The sequence below is a fragment of the Danio rerio genome, chromosome 19 (assembly GCF_052040795.2).
Source record: "Danio rerio strain M-AB ecotype USA chromosome 19, GRCz13ab, whole genome shotgun sequence".
NCBI classification, from domain to species: domain Eukaryota; kingdom Metazoa; phylum Chordata; class Actinopteri; order Cypriniformes; family Danionidae; genus Danio; species Danio rerio.
Window position 1 is genome coordinate 8,760,537 of NC_141039.2, and position 27,283 is coordinate 8,787,819.

Sequence of the window (27,283 nt, forward strand, 5' to 3'; positions counted from 1 at the left end):
TTATTCAAATATTTCCCAAGTGCTGTTTAACAGACTATTTTCACAGTATTTCCTAATATTTTTTTTCCTCTTTGATTTTTTTGATTACAGAACAAACCACTGTTGTCCAATGACTTGCCTAATTAACCGAATTAAGTCTTTAAATTGCACTTTAAGCTCAATATTAGTATCTTGCAAAATAAGCAAATAAATAAGTTGTTGGAAAATAGTTATTAAAACTATTATATTGTAAAAAAAATAAATAAATAAAAATCTTCTCTCCGTTAATTCACCCTTTGGAAATATTTTGAAAAGAATGACAAATTTCACAGGAGGGCTAGGACAAATAAAAACACAATTCAGTTGTTTAGAAAGGGTATGTTCTATTTTGTTCGACCAGAAAAATCGTCTGAATAACACGATTTAAAAGAAAACAAAAAAGCCATTATAATCTGCATGCACATAATAAACTGCGGTGCTCTTGACCGTGATGTTCTGAATCGTTATTAGCTTGACCACAGTGCTACACCCAGTTAAAAAAAGTCTTCATTGTTCAATAACCCTGCCAAAAAACAAAAGAAAACATCACAACATTCCAACAAACAGGCATACCCTATTGTCCATTTTAAACTATAGTAAACTTAAGTTAAAAATAAAAGCTAAAATGGGCCACGCTGCTCCCACCCACCATAACCCTCGCAGCAGGGCTCACTACCGGCCTCCTGTGTTTCCTTGAGGGTCCTCAGATCCCCATGTAGCACCCTGCCTAACCTGCATGGGCCGCCTCGCCTCAGGGAGTGCACGAGCAAACCGGGCGCCAGTCTGTGCCTGTTACCCCAGAATGTTGCTCAGCGGCACATTTCAAGCAACAAACATGTAATATTCCTCACGAATATTACAATAACGTACTCAAAGCGTGGAGAACTACAGCACAGACAGGCCCGAGTGAAGCTTAACGAAGTGGATTTCGTGAAATTGGCGTGGCTTCACTCGTACTCATACTGACAAAACTCAGATAAAGCGTAAGAGCTTTACAAGAATGCAGATCAGATGTTTAGAACGTGACGTCACTGCCTGAGAAGACATGAATCTGCTTATAAGTGCTGAAGGGTTTGTTGTTAGTGAGAACAGAAATGGCTGGATGGTTGCTTCAGTGATGTGCGTAAGTGTTCAGAGATGTTTGTTAAAGTGCTCTTTCTGTTTTCAGGACAAAGTGAAGACATTAGAGATCGAGCTGGACGAGGAGAAGAGCGGAGCGGAGCTACTGAACGAACGCATCACTCGCTGTCGAGAACAGGTACATAGACACTGTAATTAGGCTGGGGTTTATCTGTCATATTTATATGCAAACACAAATCATACATGTCATAAACCTAGCAAAATGTGCATAGTAATTGTATTGATGAGTACTATGTAAGTATAGGAATATTCTTTTTTTTTCTTAGGTGGATCAGCTTCGATCTGAACTGATGCAGGAGCGTTCAGCCAGACATGATCTTGAGATGGATAAAAGTGCGCTGGAGAGACAGGTACACACACACACACACACGCATTATCAATGTACAGTATATTTTTATGTAATGTATCATTTATAAAATAAGTTTCATTTTTAAATAAAATTTATTTTGGCTTTTGTTTGCTATTTATTTATCTATTATGAGTTGAATTAAACATATTTAATTTTTTAACTTTTTGAATTTTTACTTAATTATTTATTCTTTTATTATTTATATGTATAACTCATTAATTTATTTAATCTTCCCTTATTTATTTTTGGGGTTTTTTTGCTGCAGATTTATTTATTTATTGTGAGTTGTGTCAGACATATTAAATCATTTGTTTGTTTTATTTATTTATTTTTGCTAAATGATCAGGGGTTTTCTTCATTATTATTCTTGTATTGTTTATTTATTTATAACTGATTTATTAGTTGTTGTTTTTTTGGCTACAGATTTATTAATTTATTGTCGGCTGTATTATTTATTTATTTATTTGAGTCAATTTGTAACTCATTAATTTTAGTCTTTCTTGATTTATTAGTTTTTTTTGGCTTCATATTTGTTTTTTTATTTATCGTCAGCTGTATTAAACATGCATTCATTCATTCATTTTCTTTTCGGCTTAGTCATTTTATTAATCTGGGGTCACCACAGCGGAATGAACCGCTAACTTATCCAGCAAATGTTTTACACAGCAGATGCCCTTCCAGCTGCAACTCATCACTGGGAAACACCCAGTTTCATTTACACACATACACCATGGCTAATTTAGCTTGCTAAATTCCCCTATACCACATGTTTTTGGACTTGTGAGGGAAACCCACGTGAACACATGGAGAACATGCAAACTCCACACAGAAATGCCAACTGACCCAGACGAGGTTCGAACTAGTGACCTTCTTGCTGTGAGCCACTACCCACTGCGCCTAGACATTTATTTATTTATTTGAGTGAATGTATAATGCAATAGTTTATTTAATCTTTTCTAATTTATTTTTCTGCTCCAGATTTATTTATTTATTGTGAGTTGTGTCAGACTTATTCAACCATTTCTTTGTTTGTTGATGAGTTTTTTTTTTTTTTTGCTAAATGTTCAAAGTTTTCCTCATATTTATTTATTATTTGTATACTGTTTACTTATTTATAAGAGTGAATTTATAACTTTATTTAGTCTTTCCTGATTTATTATTTATTTTTCAACTCCAGATTTATTCATTTATTGTGAGTTGTATCTGATTGTTTATGCATTTAAATTTTTTTTGCTAAATATTCAAGGGCCTCCCTCATATATTTATGTATTATTTATATACTGTTTGTTTATTTGATTATTTAACAGGAGCTATTTTCCTCAGAAGATATTAATAAATAGACTCATTCATTTATTGTGTCAGCTAAATCAGAAACCACTTGTAAGAGCCATTGTTTGTTGTAATGCTGTTTTTGACCACTGGGTGGAGTGTGGGTTTGGAGGAGTATATAGGTAGACAAAGCAGGTAGACAGCAGGTGTGTAATTAAAGAGAAGCACAACATTTTTTGACCGTGTTTGAAAGAACTTTGTGGAGGCATTCAATGTGATCTTATGAGCATTTATATACCAGACTGTGAGTGGAAATTGAGCCATAAGAACTGCCTGTTCAAAAAATAAATCTGATAAGCAGTATTTGGAAGATGATTCGTTTGTTGAGATCTCACGCGTCAGAAACAACCCTACAACACCTCAAGTGACAATTTCATTTGTGTCACTACTCCACTATTGTTACAATTAATTGATGACTGACATCGCTAACAGTTTTATTATGTTTATAAGTCCTCCTCCAATTCTCTTTTGACTCTATATTTGACCTATCGTCTCTGCTGTTTGTCTCAGATTAAGGAGTTGAAGTCTCGTATTGCTGATATGGGCACTCAGTCTCGTCCCTCTGCTGGAGTCACAATGCTGGAAAACAAGGTTCAGGAGCTGGAGGACCGTCTGCGCAGTGAAGAAAGGTGCACATACTGAACACAACCACACAATCAGCACCTAACTGACCGATACTGACACTAGTTTGATTGCACATGCAGAGAGAAAAACACCATTCAGGCAGCGCAGAGGAGATTGGACAGGAAACTAAAGGATGTGACGGCCACCCTTGACCAGGAGCGAAATCAACACGCTGAACAGAGAGACCAGGCAAGCACACACACAAATGCGCACACACACATTTCAAAATAATAAAATGTTTAATATATATAATAAAAAATGATATCAGAATGCATCTTTTTCTGTAAATGCAATGTGTGTGATCATCTGCTGTGTGGTGTGTGTCCAGCTGTCTCTGCGAGTGAAGGCTCTGAAGCGTCAGCTGGATGAGAGCGAGGGTGAGGTGGAGCGTCTGGAGGGTGTCAGACGGAAGGTTCTGCGGGAGCTCGAGGAGCAGCGGGAGCTTCAGGCGGCGCTGCAGGCCAAAGTCAACGCAATGGACAACGAGCTCAAGTCTGTATCCATCAAACATGCTCATCAATAATTACACATTTATTAACAGTGTGATAAGCTAACATACAGCGTAGCACTGTAGTCCTGTGAGGCATGAGACAGTTTGTTCATTAATATTGTTTACATAATATTGCATATATTAATTATGCACATTGTAAATTAAGCTTGACACAGAAAGATAAACTAGTGTCTTGAAAACATCGGAAAAGTCACTAGTGTCTCTACTTTTATCAAGCTAAGGGAGTGTTCATCCGAACATTAACATTTTACAGTTAATTTATGAATATATACTTTTTTTATTGTCAGTAGAACAGTAAAGACTATTTTAGCTGAATATGTGCTACTTGGAGATTTGTATAATGCAGCCAATGGTCAAAAATACAGTTGAAGTCAGAATTATTAGCCCCTGTATATATTGTTTCCCAATTTCTATTAAACGGAGGGAAGATTTTTATTAACATTTCTAAACATAATAGTTTTATGAACTCGTTTCTAATAACTGATTTATTTTATCTTTGCCATGCTGACTGTAAATAATATTTTACTACATACTTTTAAAGATACTAGTATTCAGCTTAAAGAGACATTTAAAAGCTTAAATAGGTTAATTAGGCAAGTTATGGTAGTTTGGCAAATCATTGTATAACATGTGTCTATGCTTTATAGACAATCAAAAAAAAGAGTTGCTTTAGGGGGATAATAATATTGACTTTAAAATGGCTTTAAAAAAAATTTACAACTTTTATTCAGAGCAAATAAGACTTTCTCCAGAAGAAAAAATAGAGGAAATACTATGAAAAATGTCCTTGCTCCAAAGCCCCTTTAAGGCAAGTCATTTTACTCTGCGGCCATCTTTGAAAGTGTCTCTCGGGCAGTATGCTCTGGCATTTTGTCTGAATGGGAAAACATCAAATTCTTCAAAACTGTTAGCCAAGCTTACAATTACATTACACGTTTGGAATAATAAAGAGCAACAGCCTCATACGTTTAGTTTCTAAATGTCAGAATCAAGGAAAATTGGCATATTTTCAGGTTGCCCAAGCTAATGCGCACATGCACTCGAAAAGAACAAGATCACGACACCAACCTCGTTTACAGCCGTGTTACACATTATCATCCTCTGTATAATGATTGTCGGATCACGCTGGTCTTCTGAATTAATGCAGCTATTTATTTATTTATTTAAATATTTATTACATCATTTAAATTGATTATTAAACAGTATACACTACAGTATATTGACAAAGCAAGAAAGAATGAGAATAAACAAAGATGTGCGTTTGTGTGTTTTCAAGAGTGTGTGTACTTGCATTCTGGGAGATGGGTAAAGAAATCTATTGGCTTTAGTTTTTCTGTCGTTTTTTCTGCACACAAAAATATTCAAATTAAGATAAATATTGTTTAAAACAAAGTTTAAAATGAGTAAACTCTCTTTAAAACAGCCAAACTTAATTTAGACGATTGCCAAATGGCCTAAAACCAATGAGGCAACCATTGCTTTCCTACACGGGGTGGAGACAGCAGTCTCATCAGCGCCTGAGCCAGGGGAACTCCAGGCTCAGCCTGTGTCTCATTCATCTGACAATTCAGATCCAGCTGCATGGAACCGCTACCACTCAAGATGTTTTAAACAATTTTATTTGACTGACTGGCACAACGAGTTCTCTCACCCTTCCAACAGAGTTTGTTCTTCTGAGGTAATCTGGGTGGGAACACTTGCAAATACTCTGTAAACACCCATCCTGCTTATTCAAATTATTTGATTAAATCAATTAAATTGTAATTTACCTGCGCAACAGGCAAAACAGCTTAAAATAGGCTTCTCTGAAACTGAATATTTCACTTTAATTTAATTGAAGCTAGATGATTATTACAATATTACTGGTTACAATACAGTTCGTGTTTTGGCAAGCACTTCACCTCAAATGTCTCACTGGTGGCAGGTTCAGGTGAGGGAGTGTTTAAGCAACCCTGGAAGGAAAATATACATTTATATTTCAAAGAAAATATATTAGTATTAAAAAGTTATGTCTTAACGAATGCCCTTAAATAATGTAGCCTTCCACTGTAAGAATCAGTGTTTCTTGAGATTGGAGATCAGGGATGATGTGGCCGGGCTGGTGTTGGATATGTGCGTACTTTGGTATAAAATCCTGCAGGCGCCCCTGACACTTTTCCCCATTCAAAAGTATAAAATATTTGAAAAAGAAACACAAAGTTCACAGGAGGGCTAATTATTCTGACTTAAATTGTACAAACAAGTTTTATGAAGTGAAATAATCACTGTATTTACAATATTACTAGCTTTCAAGAGTTCACACTTAGCTGATTATCAATAAAGAGTATTTGGCATGCTGTCCCGGGAGAGAGCCCTGAGCTCGTAATATCCTCGAGCCCGGGGCTCTCTCCCGTTAGAAGGGTGAGAGGGGAGTTCGAACTCAGGTCTCGAGAATTCCCCTGCTTGTCACCGTGAGAAGTGTTAACTAAGGTTGTATTGGGTGATAATTTGTTTTAGTCGATTGGCTATGGCTATAGGAGTGGAAAGGGGGGGGAGCTTCAGGATGAAGATAACTGGAGTGAAAAACTCTGGTTATTTATAATGCTTCCGTAATGATCTATTATGGTTAATTACGGAGCTAATAAGGAGCCAGCCGTGTTGATTATAAGCACGTGATCCTCTCGAAATTCGTTTATGAATAAACCGCACTTAATCCATTGCCAGGGGTAAACCAATTCAGCTAAAATCTTCCAGAGATTTCGAACAGGAAACGGAAAATTAAAAGGAAATGTTCTTGTTTTGAGCGAACTGTTGCTGTAAGTGCCAATATAGAATATCACATTCATTTAGACCTTAATTTTCTGAACTCCACATTGATTTTCTGGCCACTAGAGGGTGTGTTTACATTGCTGATCGACTGCAGATGCTTGTCTCCAGTCTAAAGTGTGTGATTGTTTGTTAGGAGGAAGATTCAGCAGTCTCGACGGTCGACTCTGGGAAGCACATTAAGCTCTGACGAGGAGGACAATTATTCAGACACCAAGAGCATCACATCTATTCTCACCGATTCACCACTTCAGACCACCAGCTGTTGAAGACTCGACGCACACTTTTGATTTCTGTACATGTAAATATAGCAGATGAGACATGAAAGATTGCTGATCGTTTGCGGTAGAGCAATATTTCTCAACCCTGTTCCTTAAGGCACACTAACAATACACATTTTCAACCTCATTCCTAATCCAACACACCTGAATCGGCTCATTAGAACACTGGAAGAGACTCCTAAACTTGAAGTTCATAGGTCAGATCCAAAAGGGAGACATCCAAATATATACTGCTGGTGTGCCTCCAGAAACAAGGTTGGGAAACACTGCGTTAGAGACATGAAGGATACTAATGAAGTGAGTTCAACACTGTGAAAATGCTGCTGTGAACTGCTGGGATTTTAAGCAGGAAGTGATGTCGGGTTTTTGACAGGCGTTGATGGATGAAGCAGTAAGTGTGAAGATTCATCAACCAGAATGTACTTTTGTATTGTTTTTGATAAGTGTTCAGTTCAGAATGATTTGTTTGTTGTTGTTTGTAAGTGTTGTTGTTTGTTGTTGCAATACTCGTATCTGTTAAAAGTGTTGTCAGTTGAAGGATTTTAACATTCCTAATTAAATTACTTAAATTCTCAGCAGTAAATGATATCAGTGAAGGATTTCAGCGTTGATTGGATGTATAAGCGCAAGGTACGTTAGCTCAGAAATATTTGAATTTTCAGACAAAACTGTCATAAGTGTTCCCTGTTTGCTGTCATTTTACACACTTCAGTAAATCATTATAAAGAATATTCAGAGGGCAGTTTCCAAGATATGATTGACAGCTTTTGTGCCAAGACAGAAAAGGGAAACGGATCTTTTGATTTAATGGCTTTGATAATGAAATTTTATATTTGCGATCAATTTTCATACCTTTAGAAAGCTAAATGTAAGCTGCTTTTTTTGTATTATTCGCAGATGCATATTCTGCATATGCTGTACTGTATATTTAGATTAATCAGAATGCATTTGCCCATCTGATAATAATTTGTAACTGATTTGGAAGTCAATTTCATATTACCCTGTACAATATTAGTATGTATATAATGTCCTGTGTTTAAAGGTTATTCTTCCACTACAGAGTAAAACGTTTAAATAATTTAAAGACTGCTCTGTTTTTATTTATTTTTACAATAATACTGATAATGATATTTCAATTATTAGAACATACCAATAGTATTCGAATTAGTCATTTGAATCGAGTATCTGTTGAACTGAGGTTGTGGCTTGTTGAGCTGCGGTCGGAAGTTTTCGAGAAGTATTAATATTATTTATTAAGTTATCTATTAATTGTTTCATATTAATATCCATCTTATCCCCAACCCTCACGGTAATGTAAAAATATGTGTAAAGTTTCACAAAAATTATGCTATATTGATGGTAAGTCTCTAGTCTCGGTGCTACAAGAGATACAGCTGCGGGCGGAAGTTGACAAAGATTATTGAACGCAGACATGTTCTCTCGTCATCCGCGAGAGAATATAATTTTCAAGCTCGAAGACCGAGAAAAAGGATCTCAGGTTGAATGAAGAGGAAAGCAGCGCGATAAAAACCTAAGGCTTTCTGGACAACAAGCAGTAATGTGTCAAAATGGTTGACCTGTCCAGTGCTAGGTGCAGGTGCAGGTCAGTTTTATGGCGTCAACATAGCTCAAAAATAATGATGACACCCATCACGATAAATTACAAACATACTTCTATATTATCAATATCACAATAATAGTATAAAACATAATACATCCCTACAAAAAAAGTTACGAGCGTGTTTTAGAGGGTTTTTTGGCCATTTTCAGCCTGGTTTAGCTGGACGTAGCTGGTTTTGGCTGGGCTACCAGCCTGACTTGGCTGGTCAAGCTGGTTTAGCTAGTCATCTCCCAGCCTGACCAGCAAAGACCAGGCTGGAAATGGCCAAAACCCCTTTAAAACCAGGCTGGTTAACCAGCTAAGGCTGGTTATGCAGTTTTTTTTCTGTAGGGATATTATAATTTGAAAACTAAAATATTGTGGTGTATTGTATTATGCCACACTTAAAATATCAATTTAGCCATTAAGTTAACAATAGCTTAATATTTAAATTTTTGACGTGTGACTGAAACCACCCATATGGTGTGAACAAATGTTTGCCCCTTACTGATTTCAAACTTTAATGTTTCAGTTCTTCAAACAAATTAAAATGTTAGTCAAAGATAACACAAGTAAACACATTATGCAGTTTTGATATTAAGGATTTTATTATGGGAAAACAAAATCCAAAACGACATAGCCCTATGGTAAATCACACCTGGGTTCATTTTCTGTAGTCACACCCAGGCCTGATTACTGCCACACTGTTCGCAAGCAAGAAATCACTTAAATAGAACCTGCCTGATAAAATGAAGTACACCAAAATATCCTCAAAAGCTAGATATCATGCTGAGATCAGAGGAAACTCAAAAACAAATGAGAAAGAAAATCATTCCCAGGAGTGACCTGCCGACCAAAATTACCCCGACAGTGCAGCGACAACTCATCCGAGAGGTATCAAAAGACCCCAAAGTGTGATGCTTTAGGCTGATTTGTAGATTTTCAATGTAATAAAATTTGCCTGTGGGCAAGACTTGATCCATCTAGTGGAATGCCAAATTGTACAAATTCTCCACATGCTTAACCATTTATTAAATAATGTTCCACAGTTAGACAGTCCAATGTTAAATAACATTGTACACAGTCCTGGAGACCATGACTGCAATGAAAATGAAATTTCTACTCAATTAAATTAATTATATGCTCATATAAAAATTGATTGCAATAAAAAAAAAATTATAAAAAAAATTTGTATTTGGTTTGCTCACGCTATATATGTATGTATGTATGTATATATATATATATATGTGTGTGTGTGTGTGTGTGTGTGTGTGTGTGTATATGTATGTGTGTATATATATATATATATATATATATATATATATATATATATATATATATATATATACATACATACATATGTATATAAACATATTTATATACACACACATATATATATATATATATTATTGTTTATATATATATATATATATATATATATATATATATATATATATATATATATATATATATATATATATATATACACACATATATATATATATATATTGTTTCGTTATAAAAATATTTTAATAGACAACATTAATAAATCTGTATTTGTTGCATCAAGGCTTGTTTCTTCATGAACTACCATTCAGCAAATACTAGTTATCTAAAGAAAAAAATGTTAAAAGTTTTAGAATTCTGTGGACTTTTCCAGTTCACCTGTCCATTGTTTCATTTCCACAATTTATTGATGTTGTCCATCGGTAGCTTTCTATTGTTTCATTTTGAATGTATCTTCCAAGCATTTGTTAGCCTGTTGTACAGAGATTCTGTACCAACTATCAGGAATGTCTGCTGGTTTTACGTTGTATTGTGCAGCAAATTTAGAGTTGTACTTGGCAAAGATGTACTTCCAGTAGTCAGTGGCCTCGATACTAGAGTCAGGCTGTATCCTCCAGTTTGGATAGAATTGTCTGTATTCCTTGTAGGGATACCACTGAAATCCTGTGTCTTCATGGCGGAACGTCATTTCACTTGCGACTAGAGATGAGCATATGTCAGCAATTAGTTTATTGTTAGTGACCCAGGAATAGTAGCCAATGCCTTGTGGCCGATGAATGGACACAAAGTGATTTGTATGCCTTTTTCCACCAGCTTCACAAGGTGCCATGCAGAACGGACACTTTTTTCCACAGCCAAACACTCTGTTGAAGAGCACCTCTTGAGGTTTGTTCACAGAGAGTCTGGTAAGTTTATCTCTTGCGTTCGTTTCAGCGTGCAGCTGATCTACTAATCGCTTATGCATTTTGTCTATTGAAGATTTAAAGCAATCTATGAATTCGGCAGGGTTAGAGTTGTTTAAAGTTAGAGTTGCATTGAGGGTGTCTGTTTGTATGACCAACTCTTTATTTAGATTTTTGCAGACATTAGTCACAAACCTGCAAATATTCGTAGGGACGCCTGCCACCTTCTGCACACTTTCAACAGCTTCCTTGATTTTGTTGATGATATCATTCAAGTGCTTTACTTCCAACTTCGAAAGAGCCCCTTTCTTCGAAAAATGTTCAGTAATCCTTTCTGAAATCCACTTAGTTACAAAGCTTTCATAGTTGCGTACATACTCTAGAATATTGTCAAAGTTATCATCCCAAAGCAGCTGTTTTAAAAGTGAGCACTGGAAAAATGATCTTGTGCAAAATTCAAGACCTCTTTCACCGCTCAGCATTTCATCCACAATGTCAGGCCCAAGACGTTTCTGGATGTACTCCATCACAGCAGGGGCGAAGCACTGCATGGCACACATCTCTGCCTTGTTCTGACACTGGTCGCGTTCATAGTAAAGGTCTTTAAAGTCAGCCAACCATTCCTTCTTGAACAGTTGAAGGGATTTCAATGGGTCGTTCTTCTGTAAGTAGTCATCATGCATTTTCTGGAAAGCTCTTGCTGCATTTCCGCATATGTGGATCTTGAGAGCGGCTTCAACTTCAGGACTTATCTGTGGATCCTTACAGCTTTCCAAATTCTTGTCAATGAAGCACAATAGCTCTTGTATGTCAGCGCTGTTGTAATCTGATTTTGGCTCCGTCTTATTTTTAATAAATATTTCGCTCTCATTTATTATTTTGTCACATGCAAGTTGTATTAACCTGTGCTTTTTATTCCGCTCTGCGGGCCGCAGGGAATTTCTGAATCTTGTGAAAAAATGTGCTTTTGCAACTGCAAAGAATGGTCCAATTCCACACTGATCGAGACTGGTGACAGTTGATAGCATCTCACGTACCGCCCCACTTTTCATTTCCAAGTTGCTGTGTAAAAGTCTGTAGGTTTCCTTCACCACATCTTGTCTAGGCAGAGCTGAGAAGGAGTTCTGCTTCACGATGTCGTTCCATATTTTTTCGAATTCCCCATTCAGTTCACTATCGCAGAGTTTATTTGTTCTGCTCCTGCAGACTTGAATTAAATTAAGGACTTTTTCTTTCATGGTGTCCCTCTGCTTCTGTTTTATAAGTTCCACCTTCTCAATTCCCTTCTGTATCAAAATAGCGTTCTCCAGTTTGATGTGTATATCTGTCTGAACCTCTTTTCGAATGCCCCGTGCACTATTTAAAAAGTCCTCCTTGTGATCTTCCACAAGGTGTGCATGTTCCAACTCACTTTCAAAGTACTGCTGAATTGAATCTAGAAGGCTTTTCTCCTTTTTCCCCAACTCATTATCTGCTTCACATTTTAAGGCAGCTAATACTCTATCAAGGTTAACTGCGTCCCCTGACTGCGCTGACACTGCACCCATGTTAGTGATTTTGGTCTCAGATTTTGTGCACCAATCAATCATGTGCTTCCTGAACACCCATTCCCAAGTGTTAAACTCAGCACAAAGTTTGGAGTACGCCTCGGCAATGAGGCTGTTGCGAAAACTGAAAATAAAGCTTTCAAATTGTACAGCCTTCCAGAGGCTTCGGATCCATTCGGCAAATGCCACAAAATCCTGTGCTGGGACTTTTGTTTTCTTTAAAATGTCAAGTATACCATGCTTGAACTTGTTAACCCCTTCACTGTAGCCAGTATTAACAGGTGCCATTGGAGGAGTCCCAAGCCACAGTCCAGGTATGTACCAGTTGTTTCCATCAATGTTATACTCTAGGATGTCTGTGAAAGTGTAGTTGCTGCTCTTTTTTTCCATTTTGGCAGCAGCTTGAGTCATAACGTCTAGCTGTTGAAAGAAACTCATTCTCTCTCTCAAGGTTTTATCATGCACTGCGACATCTGCTGCGTTCTGATGTGCAAAATGACAACAAGGCTTTTTCCCCACCTCTTTCATGCGGAGAAAGGCATGGACAACGATTTGCAAAGTGTCTTTCATCTCTGCAGCATTTTCCATCGCGAGGTTGACAATAGTGATGTCGCTCAATCCAACAACCAAGGTTGCAAGTTCATTATCATGCTCGTAGCTATCAGCTAGTTTTGCTAACTCCAGAGATTTTAATCCTTCTGTGTCGATCACTAGGAGATAGTCACACTGAAGCTCTGCTCTGAATTCCTCAGACACTCCTAACAGAAGCATGAACGCTCCTCTTGTGCATCTGCCACTGCTAACAGCAAACTGAACTCCAAACATTGTGTTGAGGAGGGTAGACTTCCCAGTGCTTTGGACCCCTAAAACTGTTATGACTCTGATCTTATTGTGAGGTGCTGTCAGTTTGTTGAGTGCTGTAAGCACATCTCCAATCCACGTCAGTGGAATGTTCGATGCTTCTCCATCAACAAGCTCCAGAGGAAACCCATTCAGCATCAACTGAGCACATACTTTTGGTAAGTTCTTTAGGGCAGGGTTTTTCCAGGTTTCATGTGAGTGTGCAGACTCATAAAGCTGACTTAATTCTCTCATGAAGTGTTGAACCCCTAAAGAGCTGTTGGCAATATGATTTTCCAGTTTTCTAAGGTGTTCTTTTTCTTTTCTGGCTTTCTTACATGCTTCCTTATACTGCTCATCAAGACTGGACAGGTGCTGTCTTGTTAGACTGTCCAACATTATTTTCATCCATTTAAGAAAATACATCTGGAATTTTGATGAGCAGCACAAGCCAGAGATGAACAGAGATATCACTTGTTTCATGTTGCTGTTTTCTTGTTCCATTTTCAGTTTGTGTATTCGACTTCTAAGTTCATCCTTGTAGTGCTCAATGTTTTGTTTCTTTGCCTTTCTGAGGCGACACATTTCTTTCTCCAGTTCGGAAACCTCTTTCAACTTTTCCCCTTGCAAAGGTAATTGTCTTATTTTAAACTGAGATATATCGTCAATGTCTTTCGTCATTGTTTCCGCCATTTTCTTTGCATTTTGACAAATGTCATCATTTTCATCTACAAGGATCCCCAGATCTGGGGCAATTTCAGACATTTTTTTGATGCTAACGCTTGTAGAATGTTTAAGTATTTCATCGACAGTCATCTGTAGTTTAGCAACAAAGTCATCATCATTCATCTTCACGTCCTTGAAGATAACTGAGTGCGTATTGAGCGTTAGCTCTGCCAAACTTTTTTCCAAATCGTTTCTTGATTCTAGATCATTTGTGTTGCAAACCAGTACCAGTTTTGAGAGCTGCAGGGAATTCAGAAGTGTCTGGTTTGAATCCAGATCATCACAAAACAGAAAAACTGCAGAGGATACTTGGCTCAAGAAGGCCAATTGGACCTCAAATTCAGAAATATCCCCTCGTAGGTTAGCCACAGCGATTGGCTCTTTGAATTTGTCAGTTTCCTTTCCGCAAGGAAGATACCAGGTCATTTCAACAAGACCATTACAGATCTTTCTTGGAAAGTTTCCATTTGCAATTTTCCAGTGAACAAAAGTGTCATGATTTTGCTGATTGTTGCTGATGAGTTTATTCAGAAACTCAGATTTGGACAACTTACCTTTTCCCAGTCTAACAAAAGAGATCAGGGGGAAATCGGTTTGCACAATACTGTTTTCCCCTGAACAGTCCTTTCTCAATGAGTGGGATCTGAACTGTTTTGTTATGTCCCTCAAGGCCCAAAGCATCAGCGTGCACTCTTTTGTGTCACAGTTTGGCAGCAGTAAAGGCACAGAAAACTGACACAGTGACATTTTTAGAGCCATTTCTTGCTGGAGGAAAGGGTCAGCACAGTGGAAAAGAGCTGTGATCAAATCTAGTGGATTTACACCTTTCTGATCTTCAGTAGAGGTATTGGCACATTTGATACTTCTAGCTGATGAATTGACCATCATGAGCTTTCTGAGAAAAAGCCAGGACAAATCCTTAAAACTTTGCGCTTGGTTCTCATCTGACATTCTCCTTAATTCCAACACAGACTTCAAAGTGAGCTTATTCTTCAAGTGGCTTTGTAGACCCAGTTCCATTAACATATATTCCATATTTATGTCTGCAAAAGTAACATCGTATAGTTTAGAGATCCATCTCCAACCGCATTAAAGCATGATTGTGTGATATTATTCTGCTAAAAAGACCAGTACACACTGCATGGGATGCTGATGCCCTAAATAAACTTAATAAAGAACTTATTTTTTCTACAGTTATGTCTGCTTGAACATTTTATCTGCACTAGGGAAGTTGCCTGGATCAGTTTTAGCTCCAGGAAACACCAAATCAGCACTAACTGGCATAAGATAATGTCAGATGGATGTCCATGCTGGTCTTTTCACATTTCAAAAAATGCTTTTCTTGCTTGAATTTTTTTGTCATGTTTCTAGTCCAAATATCTAAAAATTCCTAAATCAAGAAGAATTTTCTAGACAAGCAAAACATATTGTCTTGTTTTGAGAAATAATATCCTAATATTAAGTGAAGTTTTTCAAACTAATTTCGAGAGGAGCACGTGATATGATTGACTGCAGCTGGCCTCCCATCTACACTCATTAGTTAGCCAATCAGATCTATCCTAACTCACTATAAGTAGCCTAGCTAGATTTACTCCCTTATCTTCGTTTTCCGAAGAAACCCCTCATCCACCCCTTTCTCCTCCTTTCCTCCTTTACAAAAGGGGAGCTCTCGAGAACCACCTGATCTCGTACTCCCCTCACATGCTCTATGGACCTGGCGGGAGCCCTGGGCTCAACTATCTCCGAGTTCTAGGTTCTCTCCCGGGACAGCATGCCAAAACTGCTAACAGTTGTCAAGCAATATCTAAGTGTGAACTCTTGAAGTGAGTTTTACCTTAAAACAAGCAAAATAATCTGCCAATGGGGTAAGCAAAATAATCTTACATCAAAAGGAAAAGCAAGATTAATTTGCTTACCCCATTGGCAGATTATTTTGCTTGGTTTAAGGAAAAACTCACTTAATATTGGCATATTATTTATCAAAACATGACAATATGTTTTGCTTTTCTAGAAACTAATTCTTGATATAAGAAATTTTAGATATTTAGAGAAACAAGACAAAAAATCTAAGCAGGAAAAGCATTTTTTGCATTCCTGCAGGGTGCTATATCTTATTGTTCGATTCAATAAAAAAAAAAAAAATCACAACTTACTTGTGCGCTGTGTGACTTTTACAGAAGTGCTCTCAAGTTCTGTGTCATTAAGTTTAACTAATGTGTAGACAGAGAAGGAATATTCCATGCCAGGGCTTAGACCTGATACATTAATCTCTTCTTCATCGGTAAACATTTCCATTCGATTGGCTTCACCGCTACATATCACTCTGAATCTGTGTGGAATCTTGTCATCAGTGATGGGATCGGTCCATTTCAGAGTAACAGAAGTTGCCTCATTTTTGATTTGTAGGTTTGTGGGTGGAAGTGGCTCTGTAAGGAATGGAAAATGAAATATAGTTGCGCATTGCAATTCACAGCAAATTATTATTCAATTGTTGTACAGTAAATGAGCCACTTACGTGTGTGGACGATTAAAGCAACTGGTTTGCTTTGCTTATCATCCTCCAGAATTGTGTTTATTGTAGCTTTGTACTCAGTGGCAGGAAGAAGGTCTATCATTACAATGGTATTTAAGTCTGATTTCATAGTCACTGATTCGGTTTTCTCTTTATTTTTATACATGATCACTTGGAATTTGTAGAAACTGGGATCCATTTCTGGAGGTGATGTCCAATTTAGTCTTACAGTTGTTGCGTCCATTGCAACATATTCAAAGTTCTCAGGTGCTGGGATTGCTTTAAGGGAAAAATATGCTACATGAGTATATACAAAGTATAGATTATTGTAGATGAGAAAGAGACTGACTGGAAAACGTATTGCGTGAGTGGACAAAATTTGGGCTGCTTTTAAATTTGAACTTGTTCAAGTGATTGCTATTTTGATTTTGATGTTTGATGTATGTGTGTTTCAGACAAAAAATATCTGATCATTTTTATCTGTTTGAACATTTTTGTCATAGTTGCCATCAGGTATTTGCAGTATTCTGAAGTAAACAATGTTCGACAGCAACAGCGTTTCTCAGAGCAAGTCAGCTTCTCTGCCAACTCATTTACCTCTACTCACTCTGTCAAACACCACCAAACCACCGCACCACATGACATGGCCTAACTCAGTCAACATTAAAGATATCAGGAATAAATTTTCACAGAATATTTTTTTACAGCGTGTAGCAATCATTATAATTTAATTCCTATTTATACTCTTTGGATTGTATCAGAAAAGAATTTACATGACAAAATGAAAGCAGCTTGTTTACCTGTACACACGGATGCAGAGAAGCTCTGGCAGGATTCCTCAGTTTCCAGTACCGTGATGTTATACCGAGTGCCAGGCGTGAGTTGTTTTATCTCAAAATGATTTGCATCTGTTGTTTTTGTAAAGTGTATTCCTTCATTCTTCCATTCGACTTGGAATTTTTGTTGTTTATTTGCAGTCACACCTGCAGCTCCCCATGCTAATCGCACAGAATGAGGGCCGACATCTGTGATCCTAATTTGATCTGATAAAGGGAATATAAGTTAAAAGTGACAACGAATTCAATTTTTACTTTTGTAGATTTTTCTTTGTGTTTAGGTCTGTGCTGTGTTGAAAAGAAAACATGCAGCTTTTTTTAGTGTTTTATGTGTGGCATTATAGGGCTACACCAGAGGTGCCCAAACTCTGTCCTGCAGGGTCGGTGTACTGCAGATTTTAACTCCAATTTGCCTCGACAAACCTGCACGGATGTTTCTAGAAAGTCTAGTAAGAGCTCGATTAGCTAGCCCAGGTGTGTCTGATTGGAATTGGAACTAAACTTTGCAGGACACCGGCCCTCCAGGACTGAATCTGGGCACCTTTGGCCTACACACTAACCAACATGCTTACAATTGTAGATATTTGTTTGAATGCATTTTACATTTGATAATGGTAGGCTGCATTGTCAAGCAATGATAAATTATACAAGACAAATCTAAGCGCAGGAGATGGCCCAGCAAGATTTCACATTTTCTCATTATGATGTGGAAGCAGCTTTGAATAATATAATATAATATAATATAATATAATATAATATAATATAATATAATATAATATAAAATAATATAATATAATATAATATAAAACAATATAATATAAAATAATCTAATATAATATAAAATAATATAATATAATATAATATAATATAATATAAAACAATATAATATAAAATAATCTAATATAATATAAAATAATATAATATAATATAATATAAAATAATCTAATATAATATAAAATAATATGATATAAAATAATATAATATAATATAAAATAATATAATATAATATAAAATAATATAATATAAAATAATATAATATAAAATAATATAATATAATATAAAATAATATAATATAATATAAAATAATATAATATAAAATAAAATAATATAATATAATATAATATAAAATAATATAATATAATATAAAATAATATAAAATAATATAATATAATATAAAATAATATAATATAATATAATATAACCATACCTTCAATAGCAGTGCTTTCACCAGGATCCTCCATCTTTTGCTTCAAAGCCTGGATGTTTTATTATAGGGAAATAATTCAGTAATGTTGACTGTTAGACATATTTCTAAGAAGATCATGTTAAGGTTGATCATTCTATATTTAAACATTGTGAAACTCCTCTTTCAACATATTGTTTATTTGACTACTTAAGACATTCCAAGGTAAAGGGAGCATAATCAGAAATATTTTAGTTGTAATAGTATATTTTTAATATAATAATATTTTATTATACAGCAAAATATCTGTTATCTGAACTCATTTTAGAAAAAAAAAATTGTTACGATACCTCAAATGAAGAAAAATGACTTTAATACTCACAGGCTGATTCACCTTATTTTGAGAGACGCTTCCTCCTCAAGAGCCAAATAATGGTCTCTGTGTCTCTGTCATACTTGGAGATTTAAATACTCGGTCAAGGCATGAGGGTTTCAGTTTTGATTTGATGTAAAACAGGTTTTTTTTTTTTAGCGTTACTGTCAGTCTGTCATACAGGTGTTTGGCAACTGGATGGACTTGTTGGACTGTAAACATTTTTACTGGAATTGTTTGCTTTTTTCATATTTTTCATATTTTAAATGCATTTGAAAGCCGAAGCTTTTACAAAATGCATGCTGGTAAATCCCAAAATAACATACACCAGAAAAACAAATGACAGGAAAAAGCTATGAGCTGTGAAAACAGTAAAATGTCTTCTGTATGTTTCTTTAATTAATGTCAATTTATTGAACTGAGAAGGGAAGACCAATACAGAGGTTACAGTACTCTACATATATTCATTATGTACACAATACCTATTTTTATTTTACATTATTTTAGCTGAAAACATTCTTATGCATGATTTTCCCTTTCAAATGAAACCTGAAGTTCAGATTATAACAAACTTTTTAATTGCAGAGTGAACAGGAAAGCTTAAATAATTGAACTAACAGAACTGAACTGAACTAATAGAAATCCTGACTAGAAAAGGAAGACTTTTTTATTAATAACACAATATTTTATAGATGATAAACTAAGGACAATGCAGTTAATATGTAAATCTAGTATGTAACATCACCGCAAAAATAAAATCTAAGCACTTCAGTGAGATCTGTTCAGCTTTTTCATCATATCTTGAATATTCTGGCACTTAAATAGTGTATGTAGCAATACAGTTTGTATGAACCTGTTCATAACTAATGGTTTCCTTTTAGGTAACAATGCAGATAACATTTTTTTTATCATGTGTTCTGGTAAGGGTGCATACTTTAACTACATTTTTCTTTAAAGTACATTACAGAAGTATTACAAATATGTTCTGTTGAGATTTTTTTTTTTTTGCAAAGTGCCACAAATATTTGTACTTTATTAGCAGCAAACCGGTAAAAACAGACAATAGAAAAACTTTCCACAGCCCATTTCTGTTCTCCTCATGCGAAGAATTCACAAACTCTAACTGAACTATGTTTAACCACCCTGTTTACTGTAAACCAGTGGTTCTCAGCAATACTGGGTCACATTTTGTACAGTATGTCTTGCTTGTCTGACGCATAAGGTGACTTTTGGAGCAATGTTGCCGGGCAACTTTTGACAAAGATGCGGTCATGGGCAACCAGATGAGACACAGAAACTTTTTAGTGCAACAGATTTTAGGTAATAACCATACAGAAAGGAGCAAATATGTTGCCAATTCAAATTATAAGTTAACAATCATTGAATACCCACCATCTTCACTTGTGAAAAACAAAAAAACAACAACAAAGGTATTGACCTTATTCTCCGCCGACGAGTGGGCGCTGCCATTTGAATCTTTTTGGCTCAAGACTTCCAGTCTCATTCACTTCCATTCATTTTTAGACATTAAAAACTGCTCATTTCGCTGCTTGATGTTGCAATTTGATATTTTCTTGTTATATTACTCTACTTGGTCTGTATAGTCATGCAAACATTTGTTTGTAGAGCAAGTAGTTTGGCCGTTTTCTGCCGTTTATTATTCCTAGTCATTTCTCCCATAGGCGACTGAATCGGACGTTCTAAGACAATCGTGAAAACAGGCGCACTTACGCATTTTAGAATAAGGTCAATACAAGGAAGCTAAATTGCTTACTGCACTTTTAAATTAGACAGTTGATGGCATTGTAAGCATGAAATTATTTTTAAAATCCTGTTTTTCACATGACAAGTAGGGCCATAGGGAGCACCACTTCACTTACCGATCGCCGTTCACCCACCATGTTGCCCCCACCCATAATCACCCACCCACTCCGCCGCTGTTTACTTACAGGTCGAAAAAATGGCTGACAACTGGTCTAATGGATCCAGATACATCTTTGTTCTCAATGGGAAAGTAGCAAAGCACATCGCTCGAAAAAGTTGCCCTGTGTATCATCACCTTTAATGAGATGACTAGGGGCATGCATGAAAATCCCTGAGAGGGTGGTGGGGTAGGATCACTGATATCTGGCCTTATAAAAAGATGGGTAATGCTTCTAAAATAGAAGTACATAAATAATGATGTACTTCTAAAAAAACTAAATGTCTTTATTATGAACTAATGATAAGTTAAGGAGTTTACTCATGACTTTATTTGTGGGGGCACATTATTTTATCTTAACAACTAATCTCGTGTTTAAAACTGTTCATTATGATGTAGACAGAACATATTGTTCTGTTTTTATTTCATTGTAAACAGGCAATTGATGGACGTGCATAACTGTTATGTTCAAGTGAAGTTTATGTATAAACTAATTTCGAGAGGATCACGTGCTTATGATTGCTAGCAGCTGGATCCGCATTATCCAATTCACAATGCTCCAATCAGACGACTCCTAAACTACTATAAATACCTTGGGTTTCATTCCACTGCTATCGTCGTTTTGAAGGTTTCCCCCCTTCCACCCCTACTCCTCCTCCTTCCTAGATGGGTGACACGGTGGCCCAGTGAATAGCACTGTTGCCTCACAGCAAGAATGTCTCTGGTTCCAGGCTTTACCAAACCAGCAGACATTTCTGTGTGGAGTTTGCACTTTCTCCCCATGCTCACGTGGGTTTCCCCCCGGTTCCCCAGGTTCCTCCCACCGTCCAAAAACATGCAAATTAAGTCATGCTCCTAGTATATAGTTATCTCCAAGAGCAATCGCTTACTGTTCATTGGTTACTACAGCAGGGGAATTCTCGAGATCTACCTGAGCTCAAATTCCCCTCCCGCCTTGCAACGGGAGGGAGCCCCGGGCTTGAGGATCATGAGCTCAGGGCTCTCTCCCAGGTCAGCATGCAAAACAAGCTTTATAATCAATCATCAGCTAAGTGTGAACTCTTGAAACACAAGTGTTTATGATCTTAATGAGGAGTTTTGTTTTTGTTTCAATAACCAGAATAAAAGCATCGTTTAAACTGTAATAGACAGCAATGCCAGTTTTTACATTTGTTAAAACTATGTGTGTTCTTTTTGATTGTCATTCTGCAAACACTGGTTATTGCTGCACAAAATTTGACATCAAGCTAAAGCCTGATTTATACTTCTGCTTCAAGTGACCGATGTAACCCACGGCGCATGCAACGCGCGTGGCTGTGCATTTATACTTCTGCGCGCTGTCTCTGTTGGTCTGCATTAACACTTCCGAAAAACTAGTTGGCAGTGAGGTGTAAATCTTTCTCTGTGTCGAGTTTCTTCGCTGCTTTTTTGCATTTCCTGAACACTTCCGGGATGTACAAGTGGCTCAAACTCGCTCATTTTGAGGCAGGAACCGGCGGACATGCAACAACTTTAACTATGAGGTAAACACAAAACCAAACTATCCATCCGGAGCTCCTTACCGGGACTCAACACTTGTAAACAATCGCTCGAGCCATTCGCGCGGCTCTCAGTCCCGCCCTGACTCGTCAGCGCTACCAAGCCGACCAATCACAGAGCTTGCGCTACGCGTTGTTGCGATGTGTAGTTACATTTTTTGAGAGGTGCATGTCAGTGACAGCGACGGCCATGGCGAAGGGCTATGCGTCAGCGCCGTAGCATACGCCGGTGTTTGACGCAGAAGTATAAATCAGCCTTAAGACTTTGCTGGCCAAAGGTGAATATTCAATTTCTTGCTGCTATCTTGTCTATTATCGTTTCGTTACCGTATCTAAGTATTTAAATGTATCTCTCAAGCACTTGTTTGCCTGCTGTACAGAGATTCTATGCCAATCATCAGGTAGGTCTGCAGGGACAACCTTGTATCGTTCAGCAAATTTAGCATTGTACTTAGCAAAGATAAACTTCCAGAAGTCAGTGGCCTCGATGCTAGGATCAGGCTGTATCCTCCAGTCTGGAAAGATCTGTCTGTATTCTTTATATTTATGCCACTTGTTTCCTGTGAATTCACAGCGGAATTCTTTGTCACTTGCAACAAGTGATGAGCATATGTCAGGAATTAATTTTCCAGTTGAAATCCACCTAAAGTTGCCGATGCCTTGTGGCCGATGGGCAGAGGCAAAATGCTCTGCATGTTCTTTTCCTCCAGCTTCACAAGGTACTCTGCAGAACGGACACCTTTTCCCACAGCCGAACACTCTGCTGAAGAGCACCTCTTGGGGTCTGTATAGTGACAGTCTGCTTAGATTATCCCTGACATCGCTTTCTCTATCCAACTGTTCTGCTAAGCTTTTAGGCATTTTGTATATTGATGATAAAAGGCAATCTGCAAATACAGCAGGGTCAGAGTTGTTTATAACCAAATTTGCATTGAGGGTGTCAGCTGGTATGACCAGCTCTTTATTAAGACATGCAAAGACTTTGGCTACAAAAATGTAGATGCTTCTTCCTTGAACATTGCTGCTACGGCGAATGTATGTCTCTCTCTGTGCAATTACAGCTTCCATGAGCTTCTTGCTGATCACAAACAAATGCTTCTTCTCTAACTTCAGAAATGTGTCGTCTTTTGAAAAATGCTCAATGATTTTCTCTGAAATCCACCCAGTTACAAACTTCTCGTAGTTTTCCACATATTCGTAAATGTTGTTGAAGTCGTCATCCTGCAGCAGCTGTTTTAGAAGTGAAAACTGGAAGAATGACCGCGTGCTGAAGTCGACAGCTCTTTCACCAGTCAGCATTTCATCCACAATGTCAGGCCCAAGACGTTTCTGGATGTACTCCATCACAGCAGGGGCGAAGCACTGCATGGCACACATCTCTGCCTTCTTCTGACACTGGTCTCGTTCATAGTAAAGGTCTTTAAAGTCAGCCAACCATTGCTCCCTGAACCTTTCAAGGCATTTTAAAGGGTCGTTCCTGTGGATGTAGTCATCATGCATTCTCTGGAAAGCTCTTGCAGCATTCCCGCATATGTGGATCTTGAGAGCAGCTTCATTTTCAGGGCTAATCTGGAAATCCTTGCAGCTTTCTAGATTGTTGTCAATGAGGCACAGCAGCTCCTGTATGTCAGCGGAATTGTAGTCTGATTTTGCACTTGTCTTAGAACTAATGAATATTTCACAATTATTTGATATTCTTTCGCATTCTCTTTGTATTAAACTGCTTCTGTTTTCTTTCTGTTCAGGCGAAGGCGAATATGGGAATGTTTGAATTATATTCTCCGTTTCACTCTGCACAAAAAAGCGTCCTATGCCACACTTATCCAGACTCGTGACATTTAAGAGCATCTCACGTACTGCCCCACTTTTCATTTCTAAGTTGCTGTGTAAAAGTCTGTATGTTTCCTTCACCACATCTTGTCTAGGTAGAGCTATGAAGGAATGCTGTCTCACAGTGCCGTCCCACATTTTTTTAAATTCTGCATCTAGATCACCATCAGAGAGGCTGTGTCTTCTATCCCTGAAGGCACGGATCAAATTGAGCACCTTTTCCTTCATGGTGTCCCGCAGCTTTTGTTTGATAAGTTCCACCTTTTCAATCCCTTTCTGTATCAGAACAGCATTCTCCAGTTTGTTCTTTAAATACATCTCGGTCTCCCTCCGAAGGCCCCGTGCACTATTTAAGAAGTCCTCTTTGTGATTTTCAACAAGGTGCACATGTTCCTCCTCATTTTGAAAGTATTCCTCAATTTTTCCAAAGAGGATTTTCTCCTCTTTGTTGAGCTCATCAGTAGCTTCATATTTTAAATCAGCCAACACTCCATCAATGTTAAGAGCTTTAACTGACTGCACTGACACTGCACCCATGTTAGTAATTTTGATTTCGGATTTTGTGCACCAGTCGGTCATGTGCTTCTTAAATGTCCACTCCCAAGTGTTAAACTCTGCACAAAGTTTGGAGTACGCCTCCACGACGAGAGTGTTTCGAAAACTGAAAATGAAGTTTTCAAATTGTACAGCCTTCCAGAGGCTTCGGATCCATTCAGCAAATGCCATGAAGTCCTGTGCTGGGACTTTTGCTGCCTTGAGAATATCAAGGATGCCTTCCTTGAGATTACTCACCTCTTCACTGTAACCAGCACTGACAGGTGCCATTGGAGGAGTCCCGAGCCACAGTCCAGGTATGCACCAGTTGCTTCCATCAACGCTGTACTCTAAAATGTCTGAAAATTTCTTGTTAGGGCCTCTTTTTTCCATTTTAGCTGCTGCTTGTGTCATGTCATCTAGCTTCTGCAACAATATATTTCTCTCTCGTACAGCAACCTCGGTAGCATTTTGGTGCACAAAATGACAGCAGGGCTTTTTCCCCACCTCTTTCATACGGAGAAAGGCATGGACAACGATTTGCAAGATGTCTTTCATCTCAATTGCATTTTCCATGGAAATGTTGACAATAGTGATGTCACTCAGTCCAACGACAAGAGTCGCAAGTTCATTGTCATGTTCATAACTCTCAGCTTTTTCAGCCAGCTCTGGAGATTTTAATCCTTCTGTGTCGATCACTAGAAGATAGTCACACTGAAGCTCTGCTCTGAATTCCTCGGACACTCCTAACAGAAGCATGAAAGCACCTCTGGTGCATCTGCCACTGCTAACAGCAAACTGAACTCCAAACATTGTGTTGAGGAGGGTAGACTTCCCAGTGCTTTGGACCCCTAAAACTGTTACGACTCTGATCTTATTGTGAGGTGCTGTCAGTTTGTTGAGTGCTGTAAGCACATCTCCAATCCACGTCAGTGGAATGTTCGATACATCTCCATCAACAAGCTCCAGAGGAAACCCATTCAGCATCAACTGAGCACATAGTTCTGGTAAGTTCTTTAGGGCAGAGTTTTTCCAGGTTTCCTGTGAATGTGCAGACTCATAAAGTTGACTTAATTCTCTCATGAAGTGTTGAACCCCTAAAGAGCTGCTAACAATCTGATTGTCCAGTTCTTTGAGATGTTCTTTATCTTCTTTGGTTGTCTTACATGCTTCCATGTACTGCTCCTTAAGACTGGACAGGTGCTTTCTTGTTAGACTGTCCAACGTGACTTTCATCCATTTGAGAAAATACTGTTGCTCATTTGATGAGCAGCACAAGCCAGAGATGAACTGATATATTGTGTCACTCATCCTGTGGCTTCCTTGTTCCATTCTAAGATTCTGTATTTGACTTTTGAGTTCACTCTTGTAGTGCTCAATGTTCTGTTTTCTTGCATTTTTAAGGCGACACATTTCTTTTTCCAGTTTGGATATCTCCTTCCAGGGTTTCCCTTGCAATGGGAGCTCCTTTGTTTTATATTCGGGTATATTACCAATGTCTTTTATAATTTGATCTGTTCTTACCTTTGCCTTTTGACAACTTGTATTGTTTTCATCTATAATAATCCCCAGCTCTGGTGCAATCTCTGACATCTTCTCAATGCTTACTTTGGTAGAATCTGCAAGAATTCCAACAACAGTCTTCTTTATTTTAGCAACAAATTCGCTATCATTCATCTTCCCGTCCTTGTGAATGGTTGAGAATGTTTTGAGCTTGATCTGCGCCAAACTTTGTTTCAGATTTTCTTTTGATGTTGGACCATCGTTTGTGCAAACCAGAACCAGTTTTGGTTTGTGTTGCAGGGAGTTCAGAAACTTCTGGTTTGAGTCCAGATCATCGCAGAACAGAAAAACTGCAGATGATGTTTGGGTTAGAAAAGCGAATTGTGCCTCAAATGCAGAAATATCCCCACGAAGATTAGCTAGAGCTACTGGGTCTTTAAAAATGTCATTCTTCTTCTTCCCACTAGGGAGATACCAGGTAATTTCAACAAGACCATTGCAGATCTTTTTTTGAAGGTTTCCATTGTCCATTTTCCTGTGAACAAAAGCATCATGGTTTTGCTGACTGGTTGAAAGGAGCTTGTTTAAAAGCTCAGATTTGGAAATATTTGGATTTTTTCCTAGTCTGACGAAAGAGATCAGGGGCAAATCAGTTTGCACAATACAGTTTTCTTTTGTTATGTCCCTCAGGGCCCAAAGCATCAGCGTGCACTCTTTTGTGTCACAGTTTGGCAGGAGTAAAGGCACAGAGAACTGACACAGCGACATTTTTAGAGCCATTTCTTGCTGGAGGAAAGGGTCGGCACAGTGGAAAAGAGCTGTGATCAAATCCAGTGGATTTATGCCTTTCTGATCTTCATTAAAATCAGTAGATTCCTCAGAAGCACATTTCAGGGTTCTGGCTAATGAATTAGCCATCATGAGCTTTCTGAGGAAAAGCCACGGCAGTGATGTAATACTAGGTGTTTGGTCCTCATCTGAAGGTTTGATTATTTCCAGCACCGTCTTTAAAGTCAGTTTATCCCTCAGATATGTTTGCAGTCCCAGTTCCATTAATACAGATTCCATATTTATATCTGAAATGGAAAGTTAAA

At 37.6% G+C, this 27,283-nt stretch overlaps 3 protein-coding genes across 6 annotated transcripts in view; 1 reads left to right on the top strand and 2 right to left on the bottom strand.

The window, feature by feature from the left end:
- Positions 1-8,141, top strand: part of cgnb (cingulin b) — a 43,145-nt gene extending 35,004 nt beyond the window's left edge. For all 4 annotated transcript variants that reach the window (NM_001442313.1, XM_087293727.1, NM_001044762.2 and 1 more), the window contains 6 exons: positions 1,187-1,276; positions 1,425-1,508; positions 3,347-3,465; positions 3,541-3,649; positions 3,789-3,952; positions 6,913-8,141. In NM_001442313.1, coding sequence (NP_001429242.1) covers positions 1,187-1,276; positions 1,425-1,508; positions 3,347-3,465; positions 3,541-3,649; positions 3,789-3,952; positions 6,913-7,045 — 699 coding nt within the window. In that variant the 3' untranslated portion in view covers positions 7,046-8,141. The remainder of the gene's footprint in view (positions 1-1,186; positions 1,277-1,424; positions 1,509-3,346; positions 3,466-3,540; positions 3,650-3,788; positions 3,953-6,912) is intronic.
- mllt11 (MLLT11 transcription factor 7 cofactor) overlaps positions 1-27,283 on the bottom strand; it is a 369,526-nt gene that overhangs the window by 226,675 nt on the left and 115,568 nt on the right. The gene's annotated exons all lie outside the window — the stretch shown is intronic.
- urgcp (upregulator of cell proliferation) lies at positions 9,255-27,262 on the bottom strand. Its single transcript, XM_087296161.2, has 6 exons — positions 22,641-27,262; positions 18,515-18,563; positions 17,272-17,514; positions 16,475-16,750; positions 16,113-16,385; positions 9,255-15,002 (listed from the first exon to the last, which is right to left on the bottom strand). Exons 1-6 carry the CDS (start codon positions 27,255-27,257, stop codon positions 10,375-10,377), a joined length of 10,086 nt encoding a protein of 3,361 aa, XP_087152287.1. The 5' UTR covers positions 27,258-27,262; the 3' UTR covers positions 9,255-10,374.